Source organism: Tauraco erythrolophus, chromosome 19 (assembly GCF_009769465.1).
Source record: "Tauraco erythrolophus isolate bTauEry1 chromosome 19, bTauEry1.pri, whole genome shotgun sequence".
Classification (NCBI taxonomy): domain Eukaryota; kingdom Metazoa; phylum Chordata; class Aves; order Musophagiformes; family Musophagidae; genus Tauraco; species Tauraco erythrolophus.
The window spans coordinates 4,651,798-4,675,975 of NC_141483.1; the positions used below are offsets into that span (position 1 = coordinate 4,651,798).

The window sequence follows — 24,178 nt, forward strand, 5'->3', positions numbered from 1 at the left end:
TCCCTCCCTTTTGCCCAAGATGCTCCTAACCTCCTGCTCCCTTCCACTACTCTGCCAGACCTACAGTTGTCCCCTTCCTCTATGCAGAGGCTCAGCCACAAGTTGCCAGGGGACTAATTTCTACTTGGCTTCAAAGGGCATCATCATTGCTCTGTGTTTCTCAGTGTAAACGGGAGCTGTTTTCCTCTCAGTTGCCCCCTTACTCCAACTGGAAGGTCAGGGACCAGTATCCTTCTGCTTCCTCCATCTCAATCTTTCATTTCCCAGGTTCCCTTTCAGATTCTCAGGGTCCACAACTCCATGTCCCAAAAGAGGATTTTCTCTTCTGCTTTCCCGTTGCTGTGCCAACTAGCATAGCTGTAGCCATGGCTGATATCCCAGCAATGGAAAAACTATGTTTCTCCTTATATTTGTGTGTGTGTGTGTGTGTGTACTCATGTTTACACAGCCATGTGCACTGGGAAAGGTTTGTGTGTGCGTGCATAAAAGCAGGGGGTGCAGATAGGTACCTGGGAGTGCAGCAGTAGAAGAATTTGTTTGCAAGTGGGTGTATGCAAACTATCTGTGTGTATTTATGGAGCTGGTCCAGTCTTAGAAATGTGGGTGTAAGCCAAGAAATTGGAAAATGGATATTTACAGATCTCCATATTTACGGGTACAGCAGCTGAGCTGTGTTGTGCTTAGGAAATGAGGGTGATAAACTGAACAGTCTAGAGTCCTGGTAAGTTATATACGTACTTCGGCTAATACTGGGGAGGGAGAGACCTGTGCAGGCTTGTGTCTGCCACAGGAAGTGTTGGTGCACAAATGTGCTTCGTTTGCAGTGGAGCCCGTTGAGAAGGAAGCGTGTGTGTGTGCAGAGCAAGAGGACAGCCGCGCTGCTTGTCTGTGTGCAGCAGAGTGGCTGTGGCTGTGCCTGCCCACGGGGACCAGTGACGGCTCAGGGCACGTGGCTGTGGCTGTGCCTGCCCACGGGGACCAGTGACGGCTCAGGGCACGTGCCTTGTGCAGTAGCCAGCAGGGTCAAGCCCGACGGACAGTCAGTGGCAACAGGCATGGTGGCTGCTTCTGCCTGCTCATTCCCAGGTCCTGCACCCAGCAGCCGCGTCCTTGCCCACAGCGGCAGATAGCAGGACATGGTCTTAATTTATTTAAAATTGTAAACCCATTTCTAGAGGCTGCACTGATCCACAGCGCAACATCATGGTGGCTGGGGATGTTCTCTGCGAACTACTGCCACTTCCACTTGGGCAGGCCCCTGTGTTTGTACCATGGCAGAGCTGTGTTTGTCTTCCCAAGAAATGCAGAGACACCGGTGCTAGGGGAAGGGTGGCTGCAGGACACCTTTGTGTCATTGCAGAGGCAGTCCTAGAGCCACAGCTACTTCCGAGGAAAGCTGGGTCCCTGCCAAATTATCTGTAGCTCTTTTCTGCCAGGTCTTACCATGATACAGTGAACAGGTCAGACAGGGCAGGTCTCCAGAGCATTCATTTTTTTTCCTTCCAGCAGCAGCTCTTGCTGCAAGCCCAGCTTTACTTGCATAACAAACCCCAAATAATGTCAGGGAGGTTTACTGTTTTCTTGTGCAGACAGGGTCAGAGATTAAAGTTCCAATCTAAATAATCTAATTCCAGAGATAATCCTTTTGCTCTCATCTCCAGTCCAGTACCAAGGAGGCTTCCAAATAGCTCCACATGGCAGGGCAGAGCTGGTCCCCTCTGGACACCTGAGCCCTGTAGCCCTGTGTGGGTCAGGAGCTGGCCCAGGCATGTTGGCTTCTTAGATGTCTCGTTAGTCACGAGATCTGCTTCTGACCCACATGTCTCTGTTGCTCTTTTTGGACATCCTGAATCCCGATCCCTTTTCCCGGCAGTAAATGGCTAATACCAAAACACGTGCCCCACACTGCTTGTGAATGATCAGGGCTGTAGACCAGGCAGGACTGATGGAAGACTGAGAGCCATTTTGGCACAGCTGCCAGGGGACAGGGAGAGATCAGGGGATTGAGAAGACAACCCTGAGCCTTTCACTTGTAGGTTACTGGTGTAAATCCATCCTGCATCAAGGGACTGATGGCTCAGTGGATTAGTAACAGGATACAGAGCCTTTGACATCTGGGGCACAAGCTGGCATCAAGTTGTTGGTGACTGTAAGTAATGATTCAGGGGTGGCAGTGTAGGACATGGCGGCTGCGGGCCGTCACAGCATGTCCGCCGTCCTTTGCCAGCGTGAACCAGGATGAATGTTCCTCCTGCACCTGGATGAGCACAGCCACTATCCCTCCTCACTCGCTGTTGCTCAGTTAATCCCCCTTGCATCATGATGGGCTGCTGATTCTTGGGAGAAAACCACCCAGGCTAGTTAGTAGAAGATGCCCTCACTGCGGAGGCAGAGGAGGTATTGCAATGCTCTAAAATGCCCTCTAAAAAGGCTGAGTCCTTGGATGGAGAGGAAAGAGGGAGGTTTTCCCCTTTGTTCATGGCGGGGAACTCTTCTCTTTCAAGGAAGAGTTGCTGATATTTCACTGTGAGATGTGCAGGAGGCCCAGGAGCCCTCAAAAGGGACCCAGGGCTGCACAGCCCCCGTGCCCACCGGTGGCAGGTCCCACCGTGAGCGCCACGCTCCCCAGCTCTGCCAGCCAACGTTTGAACCCCCACTGCCATTGTGTGTGTGTGTGAGGCCTGCAAAAGCCCTGCTGCCCTGGAGGCCAATGGGCCAGCTGCCTCAGCCCGCCTGGGCCATGCAAGGGGCTGTGTGTGGCCCTCAGCAGGACCTTTGCTGCCCTGGTGGGTCTCAGGACAGGAAATACGAGGATTTGCACCCACGGACTGTTTGTTACTCCAGCCCCGGCTGTCTCAGCCCACTGATGATTCACACCATTCCTCTTCTCACTTCACTTTCACAGCTTGTTTACGTGCTTTGAAGTTCCTGACCCAAGCACATTGCCATTTAAGCTGAGAAATCTTGAGAGATTAGGGAGGATCGTCTGTAATTAGTACAAATGAGCTCTAACGAGGCCTCCCTCAGCCTCACCAACTGGACAGCATTGTTCTGGCCATGGCTGGCAGAGGACAACTACTTTGCTAACTGAACTTGAGGGACACCCAACAGGTCACAAACACAGCAGGGATACGGGAGATTAGTCTGGATTTGATCAGATGCTGCCAGGGCTGGGGACTGTAATGCTGAGACAATTTGCCAGGAACCAGTGTGAGGTGGCTTACTCTGGAGAAGTGCTAAGCGTGTGTGTTTTACACTACTTTTCTGGATGCGGTTTCCTAAGCCACCTTGCAGTTTCAGGAACACCTCCCGGCAGCAGTGCTGACATGGGAAGACAGCGGTGCCACGTCTGCCCTGGCCCAGCTACACCACGAGCCCAAGAGCCGCTGTGACAGCAGCAAGGATGTGCTCTGGGGCCCACTCCGACCTGGCAGAGCAGGGTAGGGAGCAGGGGCTGGGTGGTTACTCTCCCCTCACCAAACTGACTTCACTTCTCCAAGGCTGCGTCCCGTTAAAACGCCTCTGAGGTACATTACGAAAATAACAACCCCTTTTAATTCACAATCAGCAGCTCCAAGTCTTTAGAAATAAAGGCAAATGCATTGCGGAAGACCCAAATTAAAAACATCCCTGAGACTTAGGAGCAGCCACTGCTAACACAGGTGGTGACCGAAGTGTGGACACAAGGCTTGGCTGGCATCCGAAGCTTTGAGGAACACCAGGATCAGGCAGAAGGGCAAACACAGAGGCAAACATTAAGTCATTTGCTCCCCACCACTGTGTAGTGAGTGAGTTTCATCCAAACTCCATGTGTGATGCCTCACTCCAGCCCTCCCAAGACCTTGCCAAGCTCCTCCAGGAAAAAACAACCAAACAACACAAGATCTTACATTCTCCTGTAAAACGCAACACAGGGAGAAAAAACACTGGCAGAGTAACAGTCAGCTCCCCCGCCTCCCTTTACTGGCCGTTTCACTTTCCAAGCAGATGGCTGTGGTCCAAAGCCACCCAGCACGCCACCCAGCCATCCCGCTCGCTGCCGGGCGGGCCGGTAGCTGCCTTTTCCCGTACTCCATGACGGGCGACCGGGGAACCGGCGCGTTTTGTTGCGGCAGAGAATCGGTATTGCGAGTTGCTGTCCAGAGTACAGCGGGCACGAAACTACCGGGATGCAACGAGGAGCCGCCCCCGACGGCAGCCGAGCTCCCGCTCCCCTACTCCGCGCCGGGCCCGGCCCGCCGCCCCCCCGCCGGGCCCGGCCCGCCGCCCCCCCGCCCGGCCCAGCCCGCCGCCCCCCCGCCCGCTGCCCGCGCCGGTCCCGGGGCTGCGCCGCCCGTTGCCTCGGCAACCCATCGGCCTCCCCGGTTCCCGCCGCCGTCCCACAGTGCTTTGCGTTCCGGCCGCGCTGGAGCTCCCTGATTGGAGGAGCGGAGGGGGCGGGGCTCTTCCCTCAGGCGTCCGGCGCCGAGGGGAGCTCGCCGGGCTGCGTCCCCGTCCCGAAGACGCCGCTGGGAAGCCGCGTCCTTCCTCGCCGCTCCTTCCTGCGGGAGCCGGTTCTGCCCTCGCTCCCCTCCTTGAGCGAGCGGTACCGGCCCGGGGCACTCCTAGCTCGCGGGGACCGACTCCCCGCTCCGCTCCGGGCCGGCCCGCTCCGGCCGGACACGCCTCCCGCCGCAGCGCGCCGCCGTCCCTTCGCCTCTCAACCAAGCCTGCTCGCCCGCTCCCGGCGCCTATTGGCCCAGCGGGTTACGAATATGCAGATAGAGTCTGACGGCCGCCGAATGGCAGGCGGGCAGAGAATTAATATTCGCTTTGCCGCGTCTGGATTGGCCGGAGCGCGCTCCGCCCCGGCAGCGGGGTAGGCTGCCCCCTGGCGGCTGCAGGAAGGGGCGGGTGCGGCGCCGGGAGCCCGAGATGGTGGGCGCCGGGGCGTGCGGGGCGCCGCGGCTGCCGCCCTTGCTGCTGCTGTTGCTGCCGCCGCTTCTGCGGGGCGCGGCGGGCGGCCTCGCCGACAGCGTCGTCTGGGCCGTCAACGCGGGCGGAGATGCCCATGTGGACGTGAACGGCATCCACTTCCGCAAGGACCCGCTCGAGGGCCGCGTGGGCCGAGGTGAGGGCGGGGGGGACGCCGGTGCCGGGCGGACGGCCCGCCGCGGGGGTGTCACTGGGGCCGCCCTCAGGGCCCGCTCGGTTCCGCTCCGTCGGGCGCAGCGGGGCCCGCGTGTGTCGGCGGCGGTCCGGGACCCGCGTCCCCCCGGCGCCATCCCGCCGCGGAGGGTCGGTGGGTCTCCCCGCAGGGCTGCGGTGGCCCGGCCGGGCCCGCAGGCGGGGTCTCCTCTCTCTCGGCCCCCCAGGCCCGGCGTCGTGGAGGGGGCGGCCGTGGGACAGCGAGGGGCTGCGGGGAGCTCGACCCAGCCCCCGCACGGCGCTTGCCACGCACCGGGCCCGGCTGGGGGCTGCACCCCGCCATCCCCGTGGCGGAGCGTGCCCTGGGCCCCGCTGGCGGCGGGATGAACGCTGCAGGCTTCGGGCTCGTTTTCTCGGCCTCGGGCTGCGGGGTTGTGTAATGCCGGAGGGGAAGTCGCTTCTCGCGGACTGGAGTGGAATTTCGGCTGGAAAGGCGACGGGGAGCGGTCGGGCTGCCAAACCGGCCGCATGCAGCCGCCTGGCTGCTCTTTTCCAATTTTCCACTGAAAGACCCCAGTTTCCACAGCGCGGTCTGCCAGCTTGAAGCCCAGCCTGCGGTGCTCTCGGTAAAGCGAGAACGTGCTCTGCCCAGCTCAAGCGCTCGGGCGCGGGGTGATGCCGGCCTCCGGCAGCCCCATCCCAACGGGGATCAGAGGGATCCCCGGTGCTGCGGCCGGGCAGGAGGAAGGTGTTGCTGGCTGGTCTGTTCCACTGAGCTTCTCTCTACCGGTAAGGACAGGATGGAGAACTAATATTCCAGTTGCATTTGGGTTGCTTTTTCCTACTTCGCCTGAAACCACTTAGGATGTATGAATTTTACCTGCTTCTGATAATCGGTGCACCAAAACTTAGTTGATTCACAAATGTATTGGAAAGTTAGCTGTGCTGAGCTGCCTCTGCTGTCAGGTGACAGCAGGTGAGTGGTCGAGTGCAGAGAAGATGAGCTATCTGTTGACTTCTCAGTCTAACCTTCACTATTTCCATGCAGGATGGTGAGGATTGTCCTGTGCCATACAGCTAGGACTGGCATTGCTCACCCTGCATGAATGCCATCCTGAATGGAGAGCAGTTTTGGCACAATGTATACAGAGGAGGTCGCGTTTAAATATTAATACAGTTTGTTAGGTGTTTTTCACCCCGTCACACAAGATGCTCTGATCGTACTAGGTCAGTTTTCCTTCACAGACCTCTCACGTGTGACTTGAAGGAGAATGTCCTTGTGGACTTGAACAATTTGTTTTTGAGTTGAGGAGGAAAAAAAGGTCTTTTTCAAGCACACTGTGACATGCTTTTCCTTTGGGGAAAGCCTGTGGTCTCTGCTCTGAACAGCAGGCTGTTACAGTAATCCTGCTTCAGCCAGTGGTGCCAGGCACAGTGGAGGAGACTTTACCCCTTTGAGCTCTCAGCTGCTTTTCCCTCAATGGCTTTTTATTGCACCATTGTTCAGTTTACTCCGGGTTCCTCTCTGTGTTAGGCGTGTAATGGCTACAGCAGAAATATGTGGCTGACTGGGAAGAAACGACCTAGGGATAGTGTTTCTTGGCTGTACTGCCTCTGGGCAAATTAAAACCTTTTTTTTTTTTTTCCAAGCCCCAGTTCAGATGCTGTGCCCTGAAGGACAAAACATGCTGATGGCAATTACGGAATAGCCAGGTGCCAAATGTAGCTGAGTGGCAGCTTAATGCGTGCTGCTCGTCTCTGGGTGAGCTGCCTCTCAGCTGGCTTCCACAGCTATGTCAACAGACCTCTGATACGCAGGTGACAGGTCTTCCTCTCCCGATACCTTCTTGCATATTAAAGGACTTTCTTCCTGTGCACTTTCCTCTAATAGGAGCTGACTTCTGTGGAGTCCTTGGTTTGCTATCACTGTTATCTGTAGCTGGCCAGAAATATCTGTGTGGGAGGACAGGTTAAACTTTTCACCCTCTACTTCTGGTGATTAGTCTTCAGCCTTTGCGCCCAGGTTCGAGAGGTAAAGAGAAGTAGAAGATTGACTGAGTAGCTCTGTGTGAAACAGGAGACTAAGAGCTGGCACTAACTTCCCCTCACTCGTTTACGTTGGCTCCATCTTTGGCAACGTGCACTGGGTTAGTAGTTCTTGCTTTGTCTTGGCCAATGCAGTGTCTGTTCCCATGGAAATGGGGCTGGAAGTGGCTAGTGTCAGCAGAGAACTTCGTCTGGATCAACTTCTGCTTGAAGTGCCAGTGGGCAAGTGGTGTCCACAGTCTTCCTTCTTGTCCCTGCTTCGCTGGGGAACTGTTTGATTCGGAGCTCTTGAGGCATACATCAGTTTGCATTTCTGCAGTAACTCTGACACAATAAAACATCAAGCCAAGTTAAGGTCTTTGAGGGCTGCTTTAGAGGTGGTGAAATGATGGCTGAGAAGAGGCAAATTTTATGATTTCTGTTATTTTCTCAGTTATTGTCCTGTTTGGGAATGTCGTTTGGGCCCTTCTCAGGAGGCTGTTCAGGTGCCTGCAGACAGCACCCATTTCAGCTGGGTGGCTGCGAGAACAGCAGCTGCTGGAGCTGCTGGTTCTCTTGAAACCCTTGAGTATCTTTCTTGCTTCCTTCTTCCTGTCTTCAAACTGGCAGATATTGCGTAGCTGTGGTGAGAAGAAAGGGTTTTGTAAGATGTCTCATGCTTCTCGCCCTTCTGCTGTTTCCCAGGTTTTCACTTGAGGAGGGTGAGTCTCAAAAATCTGATGCCATCGACTGCAAACTTCAAATCTGTTTAATGAATCAGTCAAGTCAGTCCTACACTGACTGTTTTGTTTTTGTACTCAGAGTTTGTAATTTGAAAATGTTGTTAAAATATTCCAGGCATTTTTGCTCTCTGAAGCAGGAGTCAGTGGCCAAGTCCTTTGGCTCTGTGCCCTGTTTGTGCAACAGACTCTTCTTTCTGAGACGGTGCAAGTGACTTTACTGTGTCTTAGACTGCAGCAGGTCCAGACCTGTTTTTCTGCAGGACCTGGATCCTGGGGCTTTGGCATCCTCTGCTCCTGCTCCAGTAGTGCCTCCTCCTGGTCAGAGCAAGGAGGGGAGACAGGTCTGATGAGGGCCTAAGATGCCACTTAAGGAGTTAGGTGCTTCAGGAGTATGCAAAACGTCTCTTCCACGTGCCTCAGAAATTAATCCTTTCTCTCACCATTTTGTGGTTGAAACCCAGCTTCTGACTACGGTATGAAGCTGCCCATTCTGCGGTCCAATGCGGAAGATCAGATTCTGTACCAGACCGAGCGTTACAATGAGGAAACCTTTGGCTATGAAGTTCCCATCAAAGAGGAGGGTGACTATGTGCTGGTGTTGAAGTTTGCAGAGGTCTATTTTGCACAGTCTCAACAGAAGGTAAGCAACAGCTCCTTGCTTGTCTCTTTGATGCGAGTTCCTGGCTGACTGTGCATGTCCAGGTTGCCTCTGCTGCTGTGTGTGCTGGAGAAAGAAGTTAGGTAAGGTGCTGATGGTTAACGTAGTTCCTAGAGTGTGGGCTCGGAAACTTCGAGCTCTCTTCCACATTCCAGATATACAGTCAGGCTGGAAAATCGTGTTACAAAGTATTCGAACAAACATGTGCAACTAAACATAACTAGCACTGGAGTTTTACAATATGTTTAGGCTATGCTGGCTTTGAGAAGAGCTGGTTTTGCCTTTTTCCTGAACACTTGTTCCTGACATGACAGCACGCTTGGGCTGGAGGAAGTGTTGCACAGACTGAATCAGGGAAGTGGTTGGGATTAAATAACCTACTTAAACAAATTTTTACAAATGTAATAAGACTTGATGCTGGTTAAACTGATCCCGAAAGCGCAGAGTTAATTAAACCCTCTTTATTGCTCTATAGAGAAGAATAATCCTTGTCAACTTTTGAAATCCCTCATGTACAGACATGGAAGCAGAAGCACAAAGAACTCAAAGCCCTGTGATAAACTGGGAAAGAAGTGGTGTGTGTTTTAGTCTGGCTTTCCCCTGACTCCATCAGCTTCTTTAGAGCCCTGCATCTTGAGCATTGCACTGCCTTCCTGTCAGAGAGGTATTTCAGGGAACAGAACTGGTGGGGCTGGCTTACAGAATGGATGCAAAAAGCAGCCTCAGATGAAACTGAAGGGCTGAGGCGTCTTTGGTTCCTCTTCTTTCATGTGGTTCTGCTGGGATTCCCCAGGGTGCTGAGTGAAGTTTGAGTCATTACAGCCCTGAGGAGGACTTTCACTCTGAATTCACAGATGTGGTTAGCAGTTCAACATTTTACCTCCTTCAAACTCTGTCCTTCACCGGCTTGTTTCCTCTTCTCTGCTGCAGGCTGTTAGTTAGAAATGGCTTAAATCCCTAGGGCATGGTGTGCCACAGCCACCCTGGGGTGGTAGGAGCAGGTCCTCAGCCAGTAGGTGGAAAGTAAGTTGTGGAAGAAAAGTACAACTAAACCAGAATAAAATTGTGCTGTCTCCAGTTCTGAACAGCAGATGTAGGGGTTGTTTTAAAAGAAGGAGGCAGGTTTCAGGGTGTTTGAAAGCAATGTTAATGCTTCAGTGTCTTTACCTGGATGCTTTTGGGCTCTGAGTCCTTCCCAAGGGAGTGGAGCATGTGTGGTGGGACAGTGCACGCTGCGATGCTTTCTGGTCTTGGGTGCAGAGACCTTTCCTGTTCTGTTCGCCTTTCAACTGTCATGTGCCTGAATCCGTTCTGACACTCTGATGTTTCTTCCACCCTGAAGGTATTTGATGTTCGCTTGAATGGCCATGTGGTGGTGAAGGACTTGGACATTTTTGACAGAGTTGGACACAGCACAGCTCATGATGAGATCATTCCCATGAGTATCAAAAAGGGGAAACTGAGTGTCCAGGGAGAGGTTTCCACGTTCACGGGGAAGCTCCACATTGAGTTTGTAAAGGTAATAAGCTTCTATGGGCAGAGCCCTGATCTTTTTCCCCAGTGCTGTGATGCAGCTGTGTGCTGGAGGAGGAGAGGTGATGGTAGGTAGGGAGAATATTTCTTGCCTTGAAGCTGCAGCACTGACTTACTTCTTTGCTTTCTCTAGGGCTACTATGACAATCCAAAAATCTGTGCCCTATACATCCTGCAAGGAACAGTGGAAGGTAAGCCCAGTTTTTTGAGCCAGAAGACTCTTTCCCTTGGAGAGCAGCCTGTTGCTTCTCAGACCATGAGATCATAGCTCTTGCTGACCCACCTCTGCCAAAACTGTTTCTCTCTCGGCAAGGTCCCAGAGAGTGCAGTTGCAGAATGAAGTAGGTGTGTAGTGTGGTCCCACTCCTCCAAATGCACAAAGTTATGTTGTTTTTCGAATAAGAAAAATCAGTTTTGTTCGGGACTTCCTGCATGTGGGGTAGAGGAGAAGGGAACACGTCTGGTCAGTCTTAGCTTATAGCTACAGATAAATTCCCTCTGGGCTTGGATGTCAGCAGCAGCCCTGCAGACAAGTAACTTAGGGAGATCTTTTAACTGGTAGTTAAGTGTTTTTTACCTGGAGCTTTGTTTTGCCTTCTCGGCTTGAGGACAAAGCAGTGTATTTTCCCAGGTGTCAGTTCCTCTGGATAGCAGTGTGGAGTGCTAGTAAAGTCCTTGTTCTTTTGTCACTCTCTTTGTAAGTGTGTTGGGGTCAGAGCCCCTTTAGCTCCTGAGCAGGAGAGGCTTAGGACCCCTCTCTGACAAAGCACCAGTTTACTACTGGTCAGGTGTTGCCAAGTGCTGCTGAAGATTTGGTGCGAAACCTGGTGGCCAGGTGGCACCTTGCTGTGCGGGGGAGCTGCAATTCAGGCTCCAGGCTCAGAGGGCTGGATTTGAGTGGGGCTGGGCTGTGCTGCCCTGATAGGTCTGGGTTGGGGGTGCAGTGATGTGAGGTAGGACCGTTTGTAGAAAGGGTTATGTCCTCTCCGGTTTGCACCTGTGTCTGCTGATCCAAGCAGGTTCTTGACTAGATCTCACGGAGCAGCTGCAGTAGCTGACTGTTTATGCTGTAACTGGGCTTTTGTGCTGTAACTTCTCCTGTGTGACCCGCAGATGGAGTGGAGGGATGTTGTTTCTTTGCAGACTGGGCCTTTAGATGCTCTTGCATTATGGAGGAAAGAAATAGTGGTGTGAGTCTCTGTGAGGGAGGATGCTCCTGTTTCCTGGGGTGCTCTGGCTGTGGTGGTGTGGTGTCAGGTGCCCTGTTGCCTGTGTCCGTGCTGGACTGGGGAGAGGGGAAGGGAGTGACTCTGGTGGTTTCCCAGGTTACATCCTGCCTCCTTGCAACCTTTTGTTTTGTCCAACAGATGTTCCAAAGCTGCAACCACACCCAGGTCTGGAGAAAAAAGAGGAAGATGATGATGAAGATGAGTATGATGATGGCTCCAGTGTTAAAAAACAGGCAAATAAGAACCGAGTTCAGTCAGGCCCACGCACACCAAACCCCTATGCCTCGGACAACAGCAGCCTCATGTTTCCTATATTGGTGGCCTTTGGTGTCTTCATTCCTACCCTCTTCTGCCTCTGCCGATTATGAGAGCAAGCCCCACAGAGCATCAGCCAAGGGGCTGGGAGGGAAGGAGTTGGACCAAACACGGTTGCTTTCAATTTCTCCATATTGTTCATAATTTAAGGGAAAAAAAAAAAAAAAAGATTCATCTGGAATGAATAGCAGGTCCAGGTAAGAGGGAGCTTACCTTCCCCCTGCCAGCAAGCAGCGAGGCCCTTGCCTTCCCCTTCGCACCATGTGCAGCCTCTGATCCTCCCTGGGGCATCCAAGAGTAAACTGAGTCCTGGCTGTCTGTTTATTGGGCTGTTGGAAGCTGATGCTACCAGTCCTGGGCCACATCCCACACTGAGGGAAAGCCGTGTGCTGCAAGATCTCTGCCTTTGCTGGGTGGAGTACGGTTCCTTGAGCAGGGAAGTGCTCTTAAAACCAGGCCTGGGTATACACGTTTTGTCCGGGAGCGTGGAAGTGTTGTGGTGCCGTTGGGTGATTACCAACTTCAGAGGATGGAGCCTGGCCCAGCATCTCCCTAAATGTGTGCAACACGATGTATGGTACTCACCTGCATAAAGATACCAAGACTCTAGCTAGCCGCTCAGCCTCTGTGGAGACGTTCCCCTCCTAAGAGTGCGTGCTGCGCCAGGAGCAGAGGGATTTATCTGGCCTGATTTGCTGCACCAGTCGGGAGAGACTTTCCTAGTTTGGCAATTGTAATGTTAGATCCATCGCAGAGGGATTCTGCTGTAGCCTGCAAGAGGCTGACGACGTTGGCGTCTGATCAGATGCACTTGTTTTCTGTATTGATTATGGCTTTTGTTTCCTTTTTAATATCCTTTTCTTTTCAAAGGTTTCATTTTAAGCCCAGTTCCTCGTTTCGCCCTTTCTAGCAAGTGACCTCTCCTTTGGAAGAAGCTGAGAATCAGATGACCTAGAGAGGAGGTTCTGGAGACTTGTTCCTTGACCTTCCTAACAGTTAGCTCCTCTCCCTGCCTCGTGACTGTGAACAGCCTGTGCCATACAATAGAGAGGAGCAACCTCATGGATGCTCCTTGGAGCTCTCCTTCCCTGCTTTAGGGACCAGGCCTGCCTGCAAGTGGTGAGAAGTGCAGTGGGATTGTTAGTGTCTTGGGTTAGCTTGGCCTTTTGCGTGTCGAGGCACTGTGGTGAAGGGGCAGATGTCCAACATTTCAGTCCTGTAGAGCAAGGTGGCTTGTTCCCCTCCAGAGATCTGGAAGTGAGTAGAACACTGGAGACAAGGTCATCTGCTTCCCCCAGGGATATTTCTGCAAGATGCTTCTGTTTCTACATGCAGAGCCTGTGCCTGCCTGACAGAGGCTGAGCAGAGCAAAAGCCCTTGCTGCGCCTGCTGATCCGGAGCTGCAGGCCCCGAGGAGCTGCCTTCCCACGGTCTTGGCCTCCTGACATGTTGAGCACTTCTGGCTGGTGGGGGGGAGATGTTCTGTGTGCTGGAGCAGGATCTGGCCCAGGCAGGGTTGGGTCCTTGCGAGTCAGCATCAATGCTGGTGAGCTCTGGGCTCGCAGAACACTACCTCACGCTGTCTGTCTTGTTCATGGAAGTGCTCTCTTTACCCGGAGCAGTGGCACTGAGCGGTGTCCTCCTTGTTACTGCTTCTCCCTGGGCCGGAGTTTTCCTAGCAGTTGTTCTTGGGTTTGATCCCCTGCAGTGGCTCAGCTTTTCTTTGAGCTGAGAAGGGTCAGCAGAATTATGTAGTTTCTGGAAGGGAAACCAGAGGAGCAGCCTTTCTGCTCTTCTGGGCCCAGGCAGCTGAAGCCTTCTCCAAGCTGTGATGTGAGCTGTCAGCTCACAAGCTCCAGAACGGGAGCTGAGGGAGGTGTCGAAGCACTGCTCTGCACAGCAGTGGCACTGAACCTTGGCATCCTGATGCATACATCACTGCTATAAGCCTGACCTTAATTCTGTGTCTGTGAGCTAAAAAGCAAGCAGTAGGACCTTAATTACCTTCTCTCCAGTTGCACAAGTGGTAACAGCCAGTTTGGGAAAAGCAGGAGGGTCTCTGCCACACTGGAAGCAGAAGACAGGCTTTAGAGAGAGCAGATCTTTAGAACAAAGCTTAGGATGAAAAGGCAGTAAGCTTGAAGTTGTCTGCTTCGTCTTCTAGCTGCTGTTAAAATCCTAGTACTTACAAAACATAATAAGCTCTGTTTTGTTTGGTGATGGTGCCTGCAGAGATTCTCCAGTGGTTTGGGGGTTGCTTTAACTGGAGCACGGAAATATTTAGATCTTTATCAGTTTTGAGAAGCATGAACTGGACTGATTTGTTAAGCAAAGAACCTGGGCTTGAAAGCAAGCTTCTCTGTAAGGAGCTGTTCTCCTCCAGGCCTTTTAGGTTGCGTTTTCTTTGAGCAACGTTGAAGCAAGGACTCTGCTTCTTGTGGCTCACCCAGTAATCTCTGCGCCTTGCCCAGCATGAGAAAGGGTGTGCATTTAGGAGTGCAAAAGTCAGAGGCAAGTCTGCTGAGATAGTTTATCCCTGCCTCTCCTGGCAGCCAGGGCACCCGTTTGGTGCCATCAGCCACCCTAAGGCAAAGCTGTGCAAGGTGTGATCTGTTGTGTTCCAGTTGCTCGGTTCAAATGAATTTGTCTTATTTGAATAAGAATAGGAAGTTCATCCTTCATGGCTTCAATTTAGTTGTTTTGGCTCTGGTTTTATGCATTTTTGTTGCTACAAACCTGGTGTCTGGGTGACTGGGGGGTTCCTGACCCTGTTACGGTGCTATGAGTGGCTTTCCTTGTTGGTCCATCTCTTCCTGACAGGTTTGCCTCAGAAGAAGCCTTCAAACAAACCATATAGGAGCGTGGGAGGATGGTAGGGGATAACCAGTCAGCACCTCGCTGGGAATGGCGTACTCAGGTCGACTCCCCTTGCCAGCCTGACCAGGGAAAGAAAAAGGTTGAATTGGCTGTAGCTTTCCAGGTGTTTGAGGGAATACCTAAGGTATTGTTTAACTGAGACTGGTTAGAGACAAGCCTGTTTGTGCTTTTTTGCCTCCAGTTGCTTTCCAGCAAGTGTGTGTTTTTCTGTGCAGCAGTGTGAGGAGCTGAGTCAGAACAGACTCTGGCTCAATTCGTGGAGCAATTGCGTAGAGAGGGGCAGATAAGGCAATTTTAATAAAGCTTCCACTGTTGAAGGGGAGAGGATACTGTTGATCATGTTTTGGGCCTGGATCCAGCCCCAGGGTGATGGTTCCAAAGCCTGTTTTAATTGCCCCCTCATCAGCCCCTCCTTTTGTACCTTTAAGCCAGGCTATTTTCCCCTTCTGTGTGTGTGTGACTAAAACAACAGCTCTGACCCTTTTGAGTATCCCAGGTGGCAGTGAGCAGAAAGCCAAATTAATTCCTGTCTCTTTTTGGTGCCTTCCTCTCAGGCTTTGAATGAAAGTCTATTTGAAGAAGCTTCTTTTTTTTTTTTTAAGGAGCTTCTGAGTTGTTTCTCTTTTCTCCCCAAGGGACAGGCATTCCCTGACCTTGTGATCAGCTGGGGACTGTCTCACTGTCCCTCGATGCCAGCTCTGGAGGTTACGGGTGAAGCAGAGAACTGCAAGCATGTATCTTTGGTTCCAGCCCTTGAGGTCAATAGGAAAAAAGCCTAGCAGGGAATAGAAGAACTGGAAGAGCTCCTTCAGGTCTGGTCTTCCCCAGAAACCTCCTGAAGGCAGGATGGAGAACTTCCAGACAGTCTGGTGCCTGCGTGTCTGTGCAGCTCAGAGCTGAGTGAGCAACAGCTGGGTTGTCCTAGGAGTTGTGTGGTGCTTACAGCTTCTGTGTAAAGAGTGTGGCTTGGGGGTCCTGCCCCCCAAATTCACTTGCCCTGCACAGTTTGGGTCTGAACAGGGAGCAGAGGCCTGTGCTTTGTCCCTTTGTCTGGAGTTGAAATGGGGTTGCAACAGCCAGGGAAATGCCTTGGTGTGGGAATCCTGAACTGAACAGGCCTGTCTTTGATGGAAAACAGGAGGAGGGAGAGGACCAGCAGAGCAGCTTCAGCCCTTGCTGTGAGACAGATTCTGAGCATCTGCGAAATACCAAGTGTTTCAGTCTCTGTTTGGTGCTCAATGTGGGAGAAATCCGTCTGCTTCTTGCACTTATGTGGCAGAGAGGGAAATATCCTTGCTGAGAATCCAAGGGAAATGGGAGCTGAGCCAACACTGAGCTAATTTACCTGCTGGCGCTTCTGCATCTCCACAACAAATGCCAAAGTCTCATACAATTCAAGGATGCTTTTTTTTTTAAATGTCAACCTGGTTCCACCAGTCTGTCTTCACTGGCTGGTCCTGAGTAGGCTCAGACGAGTGTCCTCAGTGGCAGAAACACAACATCGAGCTGCAGCTGTGAAGGCACAGGAACGTGATGACATTAATAGGCCTCCTGTGCTGCACCCCTGCTTTGCGCGCTGCCCAGCGGAGCTGCGGCACGTGTTTCACCTTGGATCTGAACGGATTTGTCCCAGGAGTATAGTAGCAAATGCATTGAAATGGTGCTGGGCTGGACAGGAGAGGTGAAAGCAGGTCCATGTCTTCCGGGACTCTGGCTTGCTCAGAGTTTATTGCTATATATTAAATAGTATTTTTGGAGATTGGGGGGAAGATGGGGAAGGAGGAGGGGGAGGGATGTGGCAGCGCTGTCCCCAGGCTGATCAGTGGGACGCTACTGCAGGCTATTGATAGATTTTGATTATTTTTTTTTTTCCCAAAAAGTGCTTTATTTAAAAAAAATAAAAGAAATCAATAAAGCAAAAGTGCTTTCTTCCCTCCTAGAAACAGTGCTGACTGATTAGAAAATGTGAATAATCTTTTGCAAACATCAGAGGTCTCTGCCGAAGAGTTTGTGTGATGGAGGTTTCAAGGAAAGGGGCAAAGTACAGCTTGAACCAGTTTAACTGCAGAGTGTGAATCTAGGAAACACAGGATCTGCCCCGGAGTTGTTCCCAGTCCCACGTCGTGGGGATGTGCTTCTTTGTGCTACCACGACTGCTCTGTCACACTAACAGTTCCTGAGCTAGGCTGCGGGAGTGAAGCAGTGTCTGGAAGCTTGCTGGCAAGTGGGAGCTTGAATTTTTCATGGTTTCTACGAGGGCATCGTGTGTTCAGGGCTTTTCTGCTCGAGAAGCAAGCAGGTTGGTAAAGCAGCCTTGGAGAACGTGAGAGCAGAGGTAGGATTTGTGCTTTGTGCCCCGAGGCCATAGCCAGGACTGCAAGGTGCTGAGTGGGTGACAGTGATGTTTGGGTCCCATCAGTGTGGCAGGTGGTCCCACCGCTTCATAGTGCCTGGCTGTGTAGACTGGGATGTGTGGAAGTGACCTGTGCTGTTGGCATTAAGGACACATCACAAACTACTTGAAGCTGCAGGTCCAAGTTGTCTGTAAAGGCTAAAGCAGTGTGGGGAGAGATCTCCACCTGTACTTGTCACCAGTACAAAAGGGTTTTAAGGAGGATTTTTTGGTTTACTGTCCATTGCTTTGTGTTATAACAATTTGCAGTGACATTTTTTTAGTTTGTTTTGCAGCAAGCTTGGGCCCTGGGTGAAAAGCACAGATGTCTAATTCTGATTGCATTGGCTTTGCAGGGACTAGTTTGGGGGAAAAGACAGGTGTGGGGGGTGGGCTATTTTATTTTTGGTACATGGTAGCGGTTTTATTTTTTACTTTCCCCAGGATGTTTGGTTGAGGGAATGTTCTGAAATATACTGTCTGGCAGTTTTAACCAGCAGTATGTTAAAGGAAAATAAACAAAATTATATTGTCACTTGGATGAGGTGGTCCCTCTTTTCTAGCGGTGGGGGTGGAGGAGCCCCCTCTGCTTTACGACTCACAGTGTGGGAGGCCGAGGCCGCACGGCGGAGGGGACCACGGGCCGCTGCCGAGGCGCAGCGCGACATCCCGTCCTGCGCCCGGTACAGCTCCGGGATTCTCTTGCCGGTTATTTTGGGCGATTAAGTGCAAGTTGAACAGTACAGCATCCTCTTAAAAGCGCTGATGTGGACCTTGTTGCTTCCTGCTCAGATCAGGAACACCAGAGATGTAATCTACCTTCTGGGGTTTTGCAAGCTGCCATGGTTTCAGCTTGAAACTGCGTCAGAGGTGGTCAGAAGGGGCTGGAGCTGAGAGAAAGCAACACCTTCCTCTCCTAGGAGCCTGCTCTTGGGGGACGAGACACCTCAGCCTCGTGCAGAGCAGCTGCTCTTCTGGGCAGCCTGGGTCTTTGGTCTGCTCTTCCTAGGGCACAGGGTGGAGGGACCAAACCCGATGCAGTGAGGAGGATTTGGGAGCGCTGACACGGGCAGACTGATTTGAAATGGCATTTGGCTGGCAGTAGCAGGCGCGTGGTGCTTACACGCAGCAGCAAACGTCGCTAACCACTGCTCTGGATCTGGTTCCAGTCATCTTGAGCCTATTGAGCGTTGGCTGAAGCCTGAAAAGAGGACGCAGATGTTTCTTGTTCTTGCCCCAGTTCCCTGGAGGGCTGGAGGTGACTCTTAGCAGCTCCTAAGTGCTTACTGTGGGCTGCCCCTTTTGGGAAGAAACGCATCTGTTCCTCGGTGTGATGCTCCCGTGGGACCTCCCCAGTCCCTCCCGCCAGGCTGAGGAGACTCGTCCGACATCTGCACTGTCCCTGCGCTGTGTGCTCCTGGGGCAGGGGTGACGGTGGCACGGCTGCCAGGCTGGCTGGCCCGGGGAGAGCCTGGCAGGGCATGGGTGCTCCCTGGGTGACCCTCCTCGGGGCGCACGGTCCTGTCACTGTCCCTGCCTGAATGTGGGTCCCAGCTCCCTGGGGACAGCAGCTGGGGAGTCCCCGGGCCAGGGCAGCAGCGGGCTGTGCCCTCCATGGCATCCCCTTGCTGGCACCGTGCTGCTGCCTCGCGGCTGCTTCCCCAAAAGCGCTTCCCACCGCTTCCTAAAAAGACCAGGGCTCTCCGGGGAGCGCCCGCTCTCTGTAATTACCCGCTGCGCTGCGGGATTCAGCCCGTGATTTAATTAGCGGGAAACCCGCGTGCCTCGCTGTGCAGCGAGGGAGCGATCTCCTGGGTGCCGGGTGAGCGGCTCCCAGCGCTGCCGGCCCCGGGCGGCGGCGGGAGTGGTGCTGCTCGGGTGGGGTGGGGGGTTTTTGTTTGTTTTCTGTGTTTCTTTCCCTCAGGTAACTCCCGACTTTTCCAGCCGGGCCGCCCCGCTGCCGTCCGCCCGCGGTGCGGAGCCCCGGCTGGGAGCTGCCGCCGCCGCGGGCCGAGGACGCCCGTGAGGTGGGTGCTCGGTGCCGGGGCTCTGCGAGCGGCGGGTCGCGGCGCGGCTCCCGGGTCCCCCCTCCGGCCACGCACGCGGCGGGCCCTGCTTAGCTTCGGGCCGCCCCCGCGTTGCTAGGCAGCGCCCGCGCCCTCTGACCCGCCGCGGCCCCGCCCCTCGCTCCCATAGCTACGGAGGGAGGCGGCGGCCATCTTGGCGGCGGCGGGGCGATGAGCGGCTCGAAGGCGAGGGCGGCGGCGGGGCCGGAGAAGAAGCCGCCGCCGGGGACCGGGGGGCCGCTCAGCCGCCTGCGGGGCCGGCGCGGCTCGGCCGACGCGGCGCCGCGGCCGCCGTGGACCGAGTCCGAGCTGCTGGCGCTGGAGACCGTCCGGCCCGAGCACGTCCTGGGGCTGTGCCGGGTGACGGAGAGTGAGCGCGGGCCGGGGAGCGCGGGCGGCGGGACCGGGGGGTGGGGGGGGGCGGTGCGGCTCGGGCCGGCGGCGCTCGGCCGGGGTCCGGCCGGACACCCCCTCCCGCGCGGCTCCGTTAATCCCCCTTAGCGGGGGGCGGCGCGGCCGGGGTCGCGGGGCCGCGCTGGTCCGTGCCCGTGGGGCGGAGGAGGGGGCGGCGGGAGCGGCGGAGCTCCAGCGGCCCGGAGGAGCGCTGGCGGCGGCCGGCGTGGCTGCGGCAGCGTGGTGCGCTCTGCCTTCAGCTGCGTTACAACTTCCAGAAAGTTTGGCGTGTTGCGGGATGGGGTTTTTTTTTGGGTTGTTTTTGTTTTTCCTCTGGGCTGCTGATCTCTGCTTTTCTGTCCCGGTCCTTTCCCGTTCTTGCTCTGCTGCCTGGCACCTCGCGTGCCTTTGTTTCTTCTAGCCTCAGTTCTGCCCTGCTTTGATGAAGCTTCTGCAAAACAATTTGCAGTAGGTATCTTAACGGGCTGGGGCTAACAAAGAAAGAAACTCTGTTGGTAATTGCTCCGAGATCTTTTGAAATGCTACTGTATGTTTTCTTTCTCTTCCAGATTATTTATGCAAACCGGAGGACAACATTTACAACATAGACTTCACCAGGTTTAAGATCCGGGACCTTGAAACTGGAACAGTGCTGTTTGAAATTGCAAAGCCATCTGCTTCAGGTACGCCATGCTAACATTGCAGAGAGGCTGGAGAGCCTCGGAGAGCCAAGAACGTGCAATGCAGGACCCGTGTAAACCAAGAAGAAAGGTCCTTTGATATGTCCTGGTGACTAAGTTCCTCTCCTTTAAGCACAGGACTGAGCTTACCTCTGCTGAGAAACTTGTCATAAAAATGTGAAGTGATTATCGTGAGATGGGGGAGTGCTATCAACTGCAAATCTTCCCTCGTTGGCTGGCTACGGTACAGAGTTTCTTTCATGTGCTTTGGCAGTTGCGAGGGGGGATATCCTGTGAGATCGAGGGTGGTTTCAGCTCTGGAGCCACTAAGGCTGTGCCAACTGTCGTAGCAGATCTGTTCTTCATTGCTTAGTCCTAGTATGAGTTTCAGACCAGTTGCTAAACACCATACATTCACTGCCTACGTAATAGCCATCTTGTCCTGATACACCCGCTAGCCACTGTTACCTTACGTATATGCTATTAGCATAATAACTCTGAGTTAACTCTGGTGCGTTTTCTAGAGCAAGACGAGGAGGATGAAGATGACAACAGTGAACTGGACACCAGTGCAGGCCGCTTTGTTCGTTACCAGTTCACCCCTGCGTTTCTCCGTCTTCGGACTGTTGGTGCAACGTGAGTATGAGTTCATAGAAGGGAGAATCAGATGTTTACAAAGTGTCACTTGACAGTTTGTAACAAAACTGAGTCAAAGACCAGAGAGAACCCATCTTACGCTACAAATATCAAAGTCTTTCTTTCTGGAATGATCTGTTAGATTCTTGTGTGGCCTCAAGTCCAAGGCTCTGTTCTTCCCAATAGGAAGAGAGGTAGGTCGTCTTAGCTGTTTTTTTCTGCTTTTTGCATACAGAGTGGAGTTTACAGTGGGAGAAAAGCCAGTGTCAAACTTTCGAATGATTGAGAGACATTACTTCCGAGATCGCTTGCTGAAGAACTTTGACTTTGATTTTGGCTTCTGCATCCCCAGTAGCAGGAACACATGTGAACACATTTATGAATTCCCTCAGCTCTCAGAAGACCTTAGTAAGTATCTCCTTACCCACACTGAGTTGTGTTTTGTTTGTGTGTGTGCATATGCTCATTTTCTCCCTCTACTGTGAAAGAAGTTGTGACTAGGATGAGTGGGACAGGAATAATTAGATACAGGTTCCTGATTTAAGATGTATGTAAGCTTGACTGAATTACAGATTTGTGCTGCAAAGTCTCCTTTGAAAATGAAAGCCTAAGACAACCTGTGCTGTCAAGTCACAGGCTGCAAGAACTCATTAGAGTCACAGGGCTGACGTGCCTGATGCTTAACAGTGTAGCCCAGAAGATAACAAAACCCTGAAAAAGAGTTCTTTTGGTGGCCATGCATCTGTTTTCAGGCCTTGCTTGTCAGGGCTTGAGCCTTCTGCTTTGGAACAGAACTGGCTCTTCTGAGAGGTGTGTTTTTGAGCCTACTGAGATCTCTGCAAATATACATTGCACAGGGCATGTTTGACCTCAGGGGGTGGATAGAGCAGGAGCACGTGGGCCTTTTTGTGGGTGCCTAGGTACGGGAGGAGGTGCAGCGTCTGGACCCTGCCTGTGTACACGTGGGGAGTGCCACTGCTTTTTCATTTGCAGATTGCTGCCTCTCTGCTTACAGCCGTGATTGCTGCTCTGCTGCAGTGGTGGCTCTGGCAGTTTCTAAGTAGTGTCCATCCCCCTTTGCTTGCTTTTGACAGCACTTGTCCTGTGAATAGGAAGAACAGGAAGGGGCAGGTCAGAGCTGCTGAATTGCGCTCAGCAAGCAGTTTGCTTCTCTTTGGTAGGGCAGAGCCTCAGCCTGGTAAATCCAGCAGAGTGGCAGAGCCTTTTTCACTCTGACTTTGTGCTGTCCAGCGGAGTGTGGCAGGCTTGTGAATGTAATTGAGCTTTCTCTTTCACAGTCCGTCTGATGGTTGAAAATCCATATGAGACCCGCTCAGACAGCTTTTACTTTGTGGACAACAAGTTGATTATGCACAACAAGGCCGACTATGCTTACAATGGAGGACAGTAATCATTCTGTGTCCGCTGGATGCTGCGATGCTGTTAACCGTTCCAGATGTCCAGGAGTGGACTGGAGTTGCTATCTCGTGCAACAAGGCTTCTTGCCAAACCTTTTCTCCTTGCACGAGGCTGAAAACATGAAGCAAAGACGACAGCTCGTGAAAGTAAAGGAAATCTCCCTGCAACACTTCTCTGTCCGACACTCAGCATATCCTGCCTCTCTTTCTGTATTTCTGGTTACCTTCAGGTACCTTGGTTAGGTCATGGATCAGAGGCACTGTTAGAAAGTCATTGTTGTTACAGTCTTTATAGTTAGGTTGCACTTTTAGTGCTTCTGATGTTTCACTTTTTGAGTGACTACTCTCTTCCAAGACGTCAGATTGTTTGGGTCAGCTATTTCTTAGCAGGAAAATTTTCCCCCTTCAAGTAGCGAGTGGTGCCTGAAGAGCAGAGCTCTTCTTCAGTTGGATAGATCATCTCTTTAGTGCACAGTGGTTTAGTTTGTATCATGGCTGAGAATGCTTTTTAGGGTGCATCCCAATATTCTCCAGTGGGAAAGATAAAATAAGAGACTAATTCAGCTTCTAAGCAGTGCAGTAATCTTCCTTCTGCCTCCAGGGGCCTGAGCCGCCTCTGAGAAGAGTTTAATCTGTGTCTTGCCAGAGATTTCACCAGAGATACAAGACGGGGGGAAAAAAGGGGCTTTATCCAGGTTGGTCATTGAGTCAGTCTGATAGCATTTCTGTTTGAGCTCTTGTCAGCAAATCGTTAAATTTTAGAGCTCAGGCATCAACCTTAGAGCTGAAGTTAATCTCACTGTATTTACCATTTCTTCTGCTTCCCTTTGTGTAGGAATTTTGGCTCTTGCTACAAAATGCATTGCTTTTTAGATTGACAGCCCATTGTCGGTCTAGCTGGGCTGGAGGGGAGGCGTCGGTCTAGTGGGGCTTAGAGGAAAGAGGGAGAATGTGGAAAATCACTTGAAAAACGTGGGAAGCAGGGCTTCCTAGGCTTCAATCTCTCTATGCTTTTAAACCTGAATGATCTGTCAGAGGTGCTGGAAGTCTCAAGAGACAGTGGTGTTACCAGCTCATTTGCTTTGTTTCAGTTGAGGTACCAGTAGCTAAAAGGTTGCCAGCTCAAATCTCTCAGTGTTACGAGTGAGGTTCTTACAGAGTGAGAATTGGCATGGTTATCTTTTCAGTTGAGCTCCCACTGGTGCTTTGCCTACTTAGCTGCTTGTTTACGGTTCAGGAAGTTCTGCCAAGTTAGTAACCGCCAGACCAGAGGGTGTATTTCACAGCTGCGTTTGGGATCTGGTGATAGGAAATACCATCACGCCATGGGAAGAGGAGACCCATGTCTTCTCAGCATCCGTGCTGGGGCCCAGCTCCTGACCAGGCAAAATCTCAGCTAACAAAACCCTTTTCTGCCTGTTTTTGTGGCTCTCAAGACTGGTGTTTTTCCTGTCCCCTCGCTGGGCTGATCAGTCATGGGAGTTAGGTTGTGTCTAGACCAGAGACCTTTGCTAGTATTAGTTCCACTTGAAACAGTTGAACCGTAACTCTGTGGTGGATACAGATGGTTACTTGTTGTGTTAAGTAAGATTCAGTGTATTTTATGTTTTAGCAGGATTAAGCACAGTGGGCATTACAGCCTGGAGCCTGTTAATGCATAGACAGCAATAGGAAACCACTGCTTTTACCTCACAGATGAACGATGTTAACTTTGGTGTAGAACATCAGCTGGCATCAGGGTAAGCAGTGAGAGTGTGTGGGGTGGCAGCCATGAAAGAATCTCCAGCTCTTGGGAAGATATTTAATTATGATTAACCACAACAAATGACCTGTTCTGGGTGGAGTATTAATCATGAGCAACCACAACAAATGTCTTGGGAATGCAGAGGGGCAAGATCGGCGTGGTTGGAAGATGAAGAACAGTTCTGCTGCCATCATTCCCCTGCAGCATCTCCAAAGGCACTTAGGCAATCTTGTTTAGTTGTTTCAGAATTAGTTGAAGCTGCTTGTGAGGTGGAGCTGGAGATGCCTCTTGCAGTGATTGTCTTTGGAAGGCCTCGTGCTGTGCTGGTGAGGTGGGAAACAT

General features: G+C 52.5%; 2 protein-coding genes across 2 annotated transcripts; both read left to right on the forward strand.

Moving 5' to 3' along the window:
* Window positions 1–4,914: 4,914 nt before the first annotated feature.
* On the forward strand, window positions 4,915–11,712 carry MLEC (malectin). The gene is made up of 5 exons (XM_086623304.1): window positions 4,915–5,110; window positions 8,357–8,535; window positions 9,896–10,072; window positions 10,220–10,277; window positions 11,454–11,712. The coding sequence occupies exons 1-5, from the start codon at window positions 4,915–4,917 to the stop codon at window positions 11,681–11,683; spliced, it is 840 nt and encodes a 279-aa protein (XP_086479430.1). The 3' UTR covers window positions 11,684–11,712.
* Window positions 11,713–19,136: 7,424 nt separating this feature from the next.
* UNC119B (unc-119 lipid binding chaperone B) lies at window positions 19,137–22,262 on the forward strand. The gene is made up of 5 exons (XM_086623604.1): window positions 19,137–19,335; window positions 19,928–20,041; window positions 20,563–20,674; window positions 20,910–21,082; window positions 21,973–22,262. The coding sequence occupies exons 1-5, from the start codon at window positions 19,137–19,139 to the stop codon at window positions 22,083–22,085; spliced, it is 711 nt and encodes a 236-aa protein (XP_086479730.1). The 3' UTR covers window positions 22,086–22,262.
* The last annotated feature ends 1,916 nt before the right edge of the window (window positions 22,263–24,178 follow it).

Bases quoted from the DNA above. Each gene is read 5' to 3' on its own strand.
- MLEC (XM_086623304.1), top strand. From the start codon at position 4,915: ATGGTGGGCGCCGGGGCGTGCGGGGCGCCGCGGCTGCCGCCCTTGCTG. The intron at 8,536-9,895 runs GTAAGCAACAGC...TCCACCCTGAAG, and splicing joins TTGCACAGTCTCAACAGAAG to GTATTTGATGTTCGCTTGAA. The intron at 10,278-11,453 runs GTAAGCCCAGTT...TTTGTCCAACAG, and splicing joins CCTGCAAGGAACAGTGGAAG to ATGTTCCAAAGCTGCAACCA.
- UNC119B (XM_086623604.1), top strand. From the start codon at position 19,137: ATGAGCGGCTCGAAGGCGAGGGCGGCGGCGGGGCCGGAGAAGAAGCCG. The intron at 20,042-20,562 runs GTACGCCATGCT...TGCGTTTTCTAG, and splicing joins TGCAAAGCCATCTGCTTCAG to AGCAAGACGAGGAGGATGAA. The intron at 20,675-20,909 runs GTGAGTATGAGT...TTTTGCATACAG, and splicing joins CTTCGGACTGTTGGTGCAAC to AGTGGAGTTTACAGTGGGAG.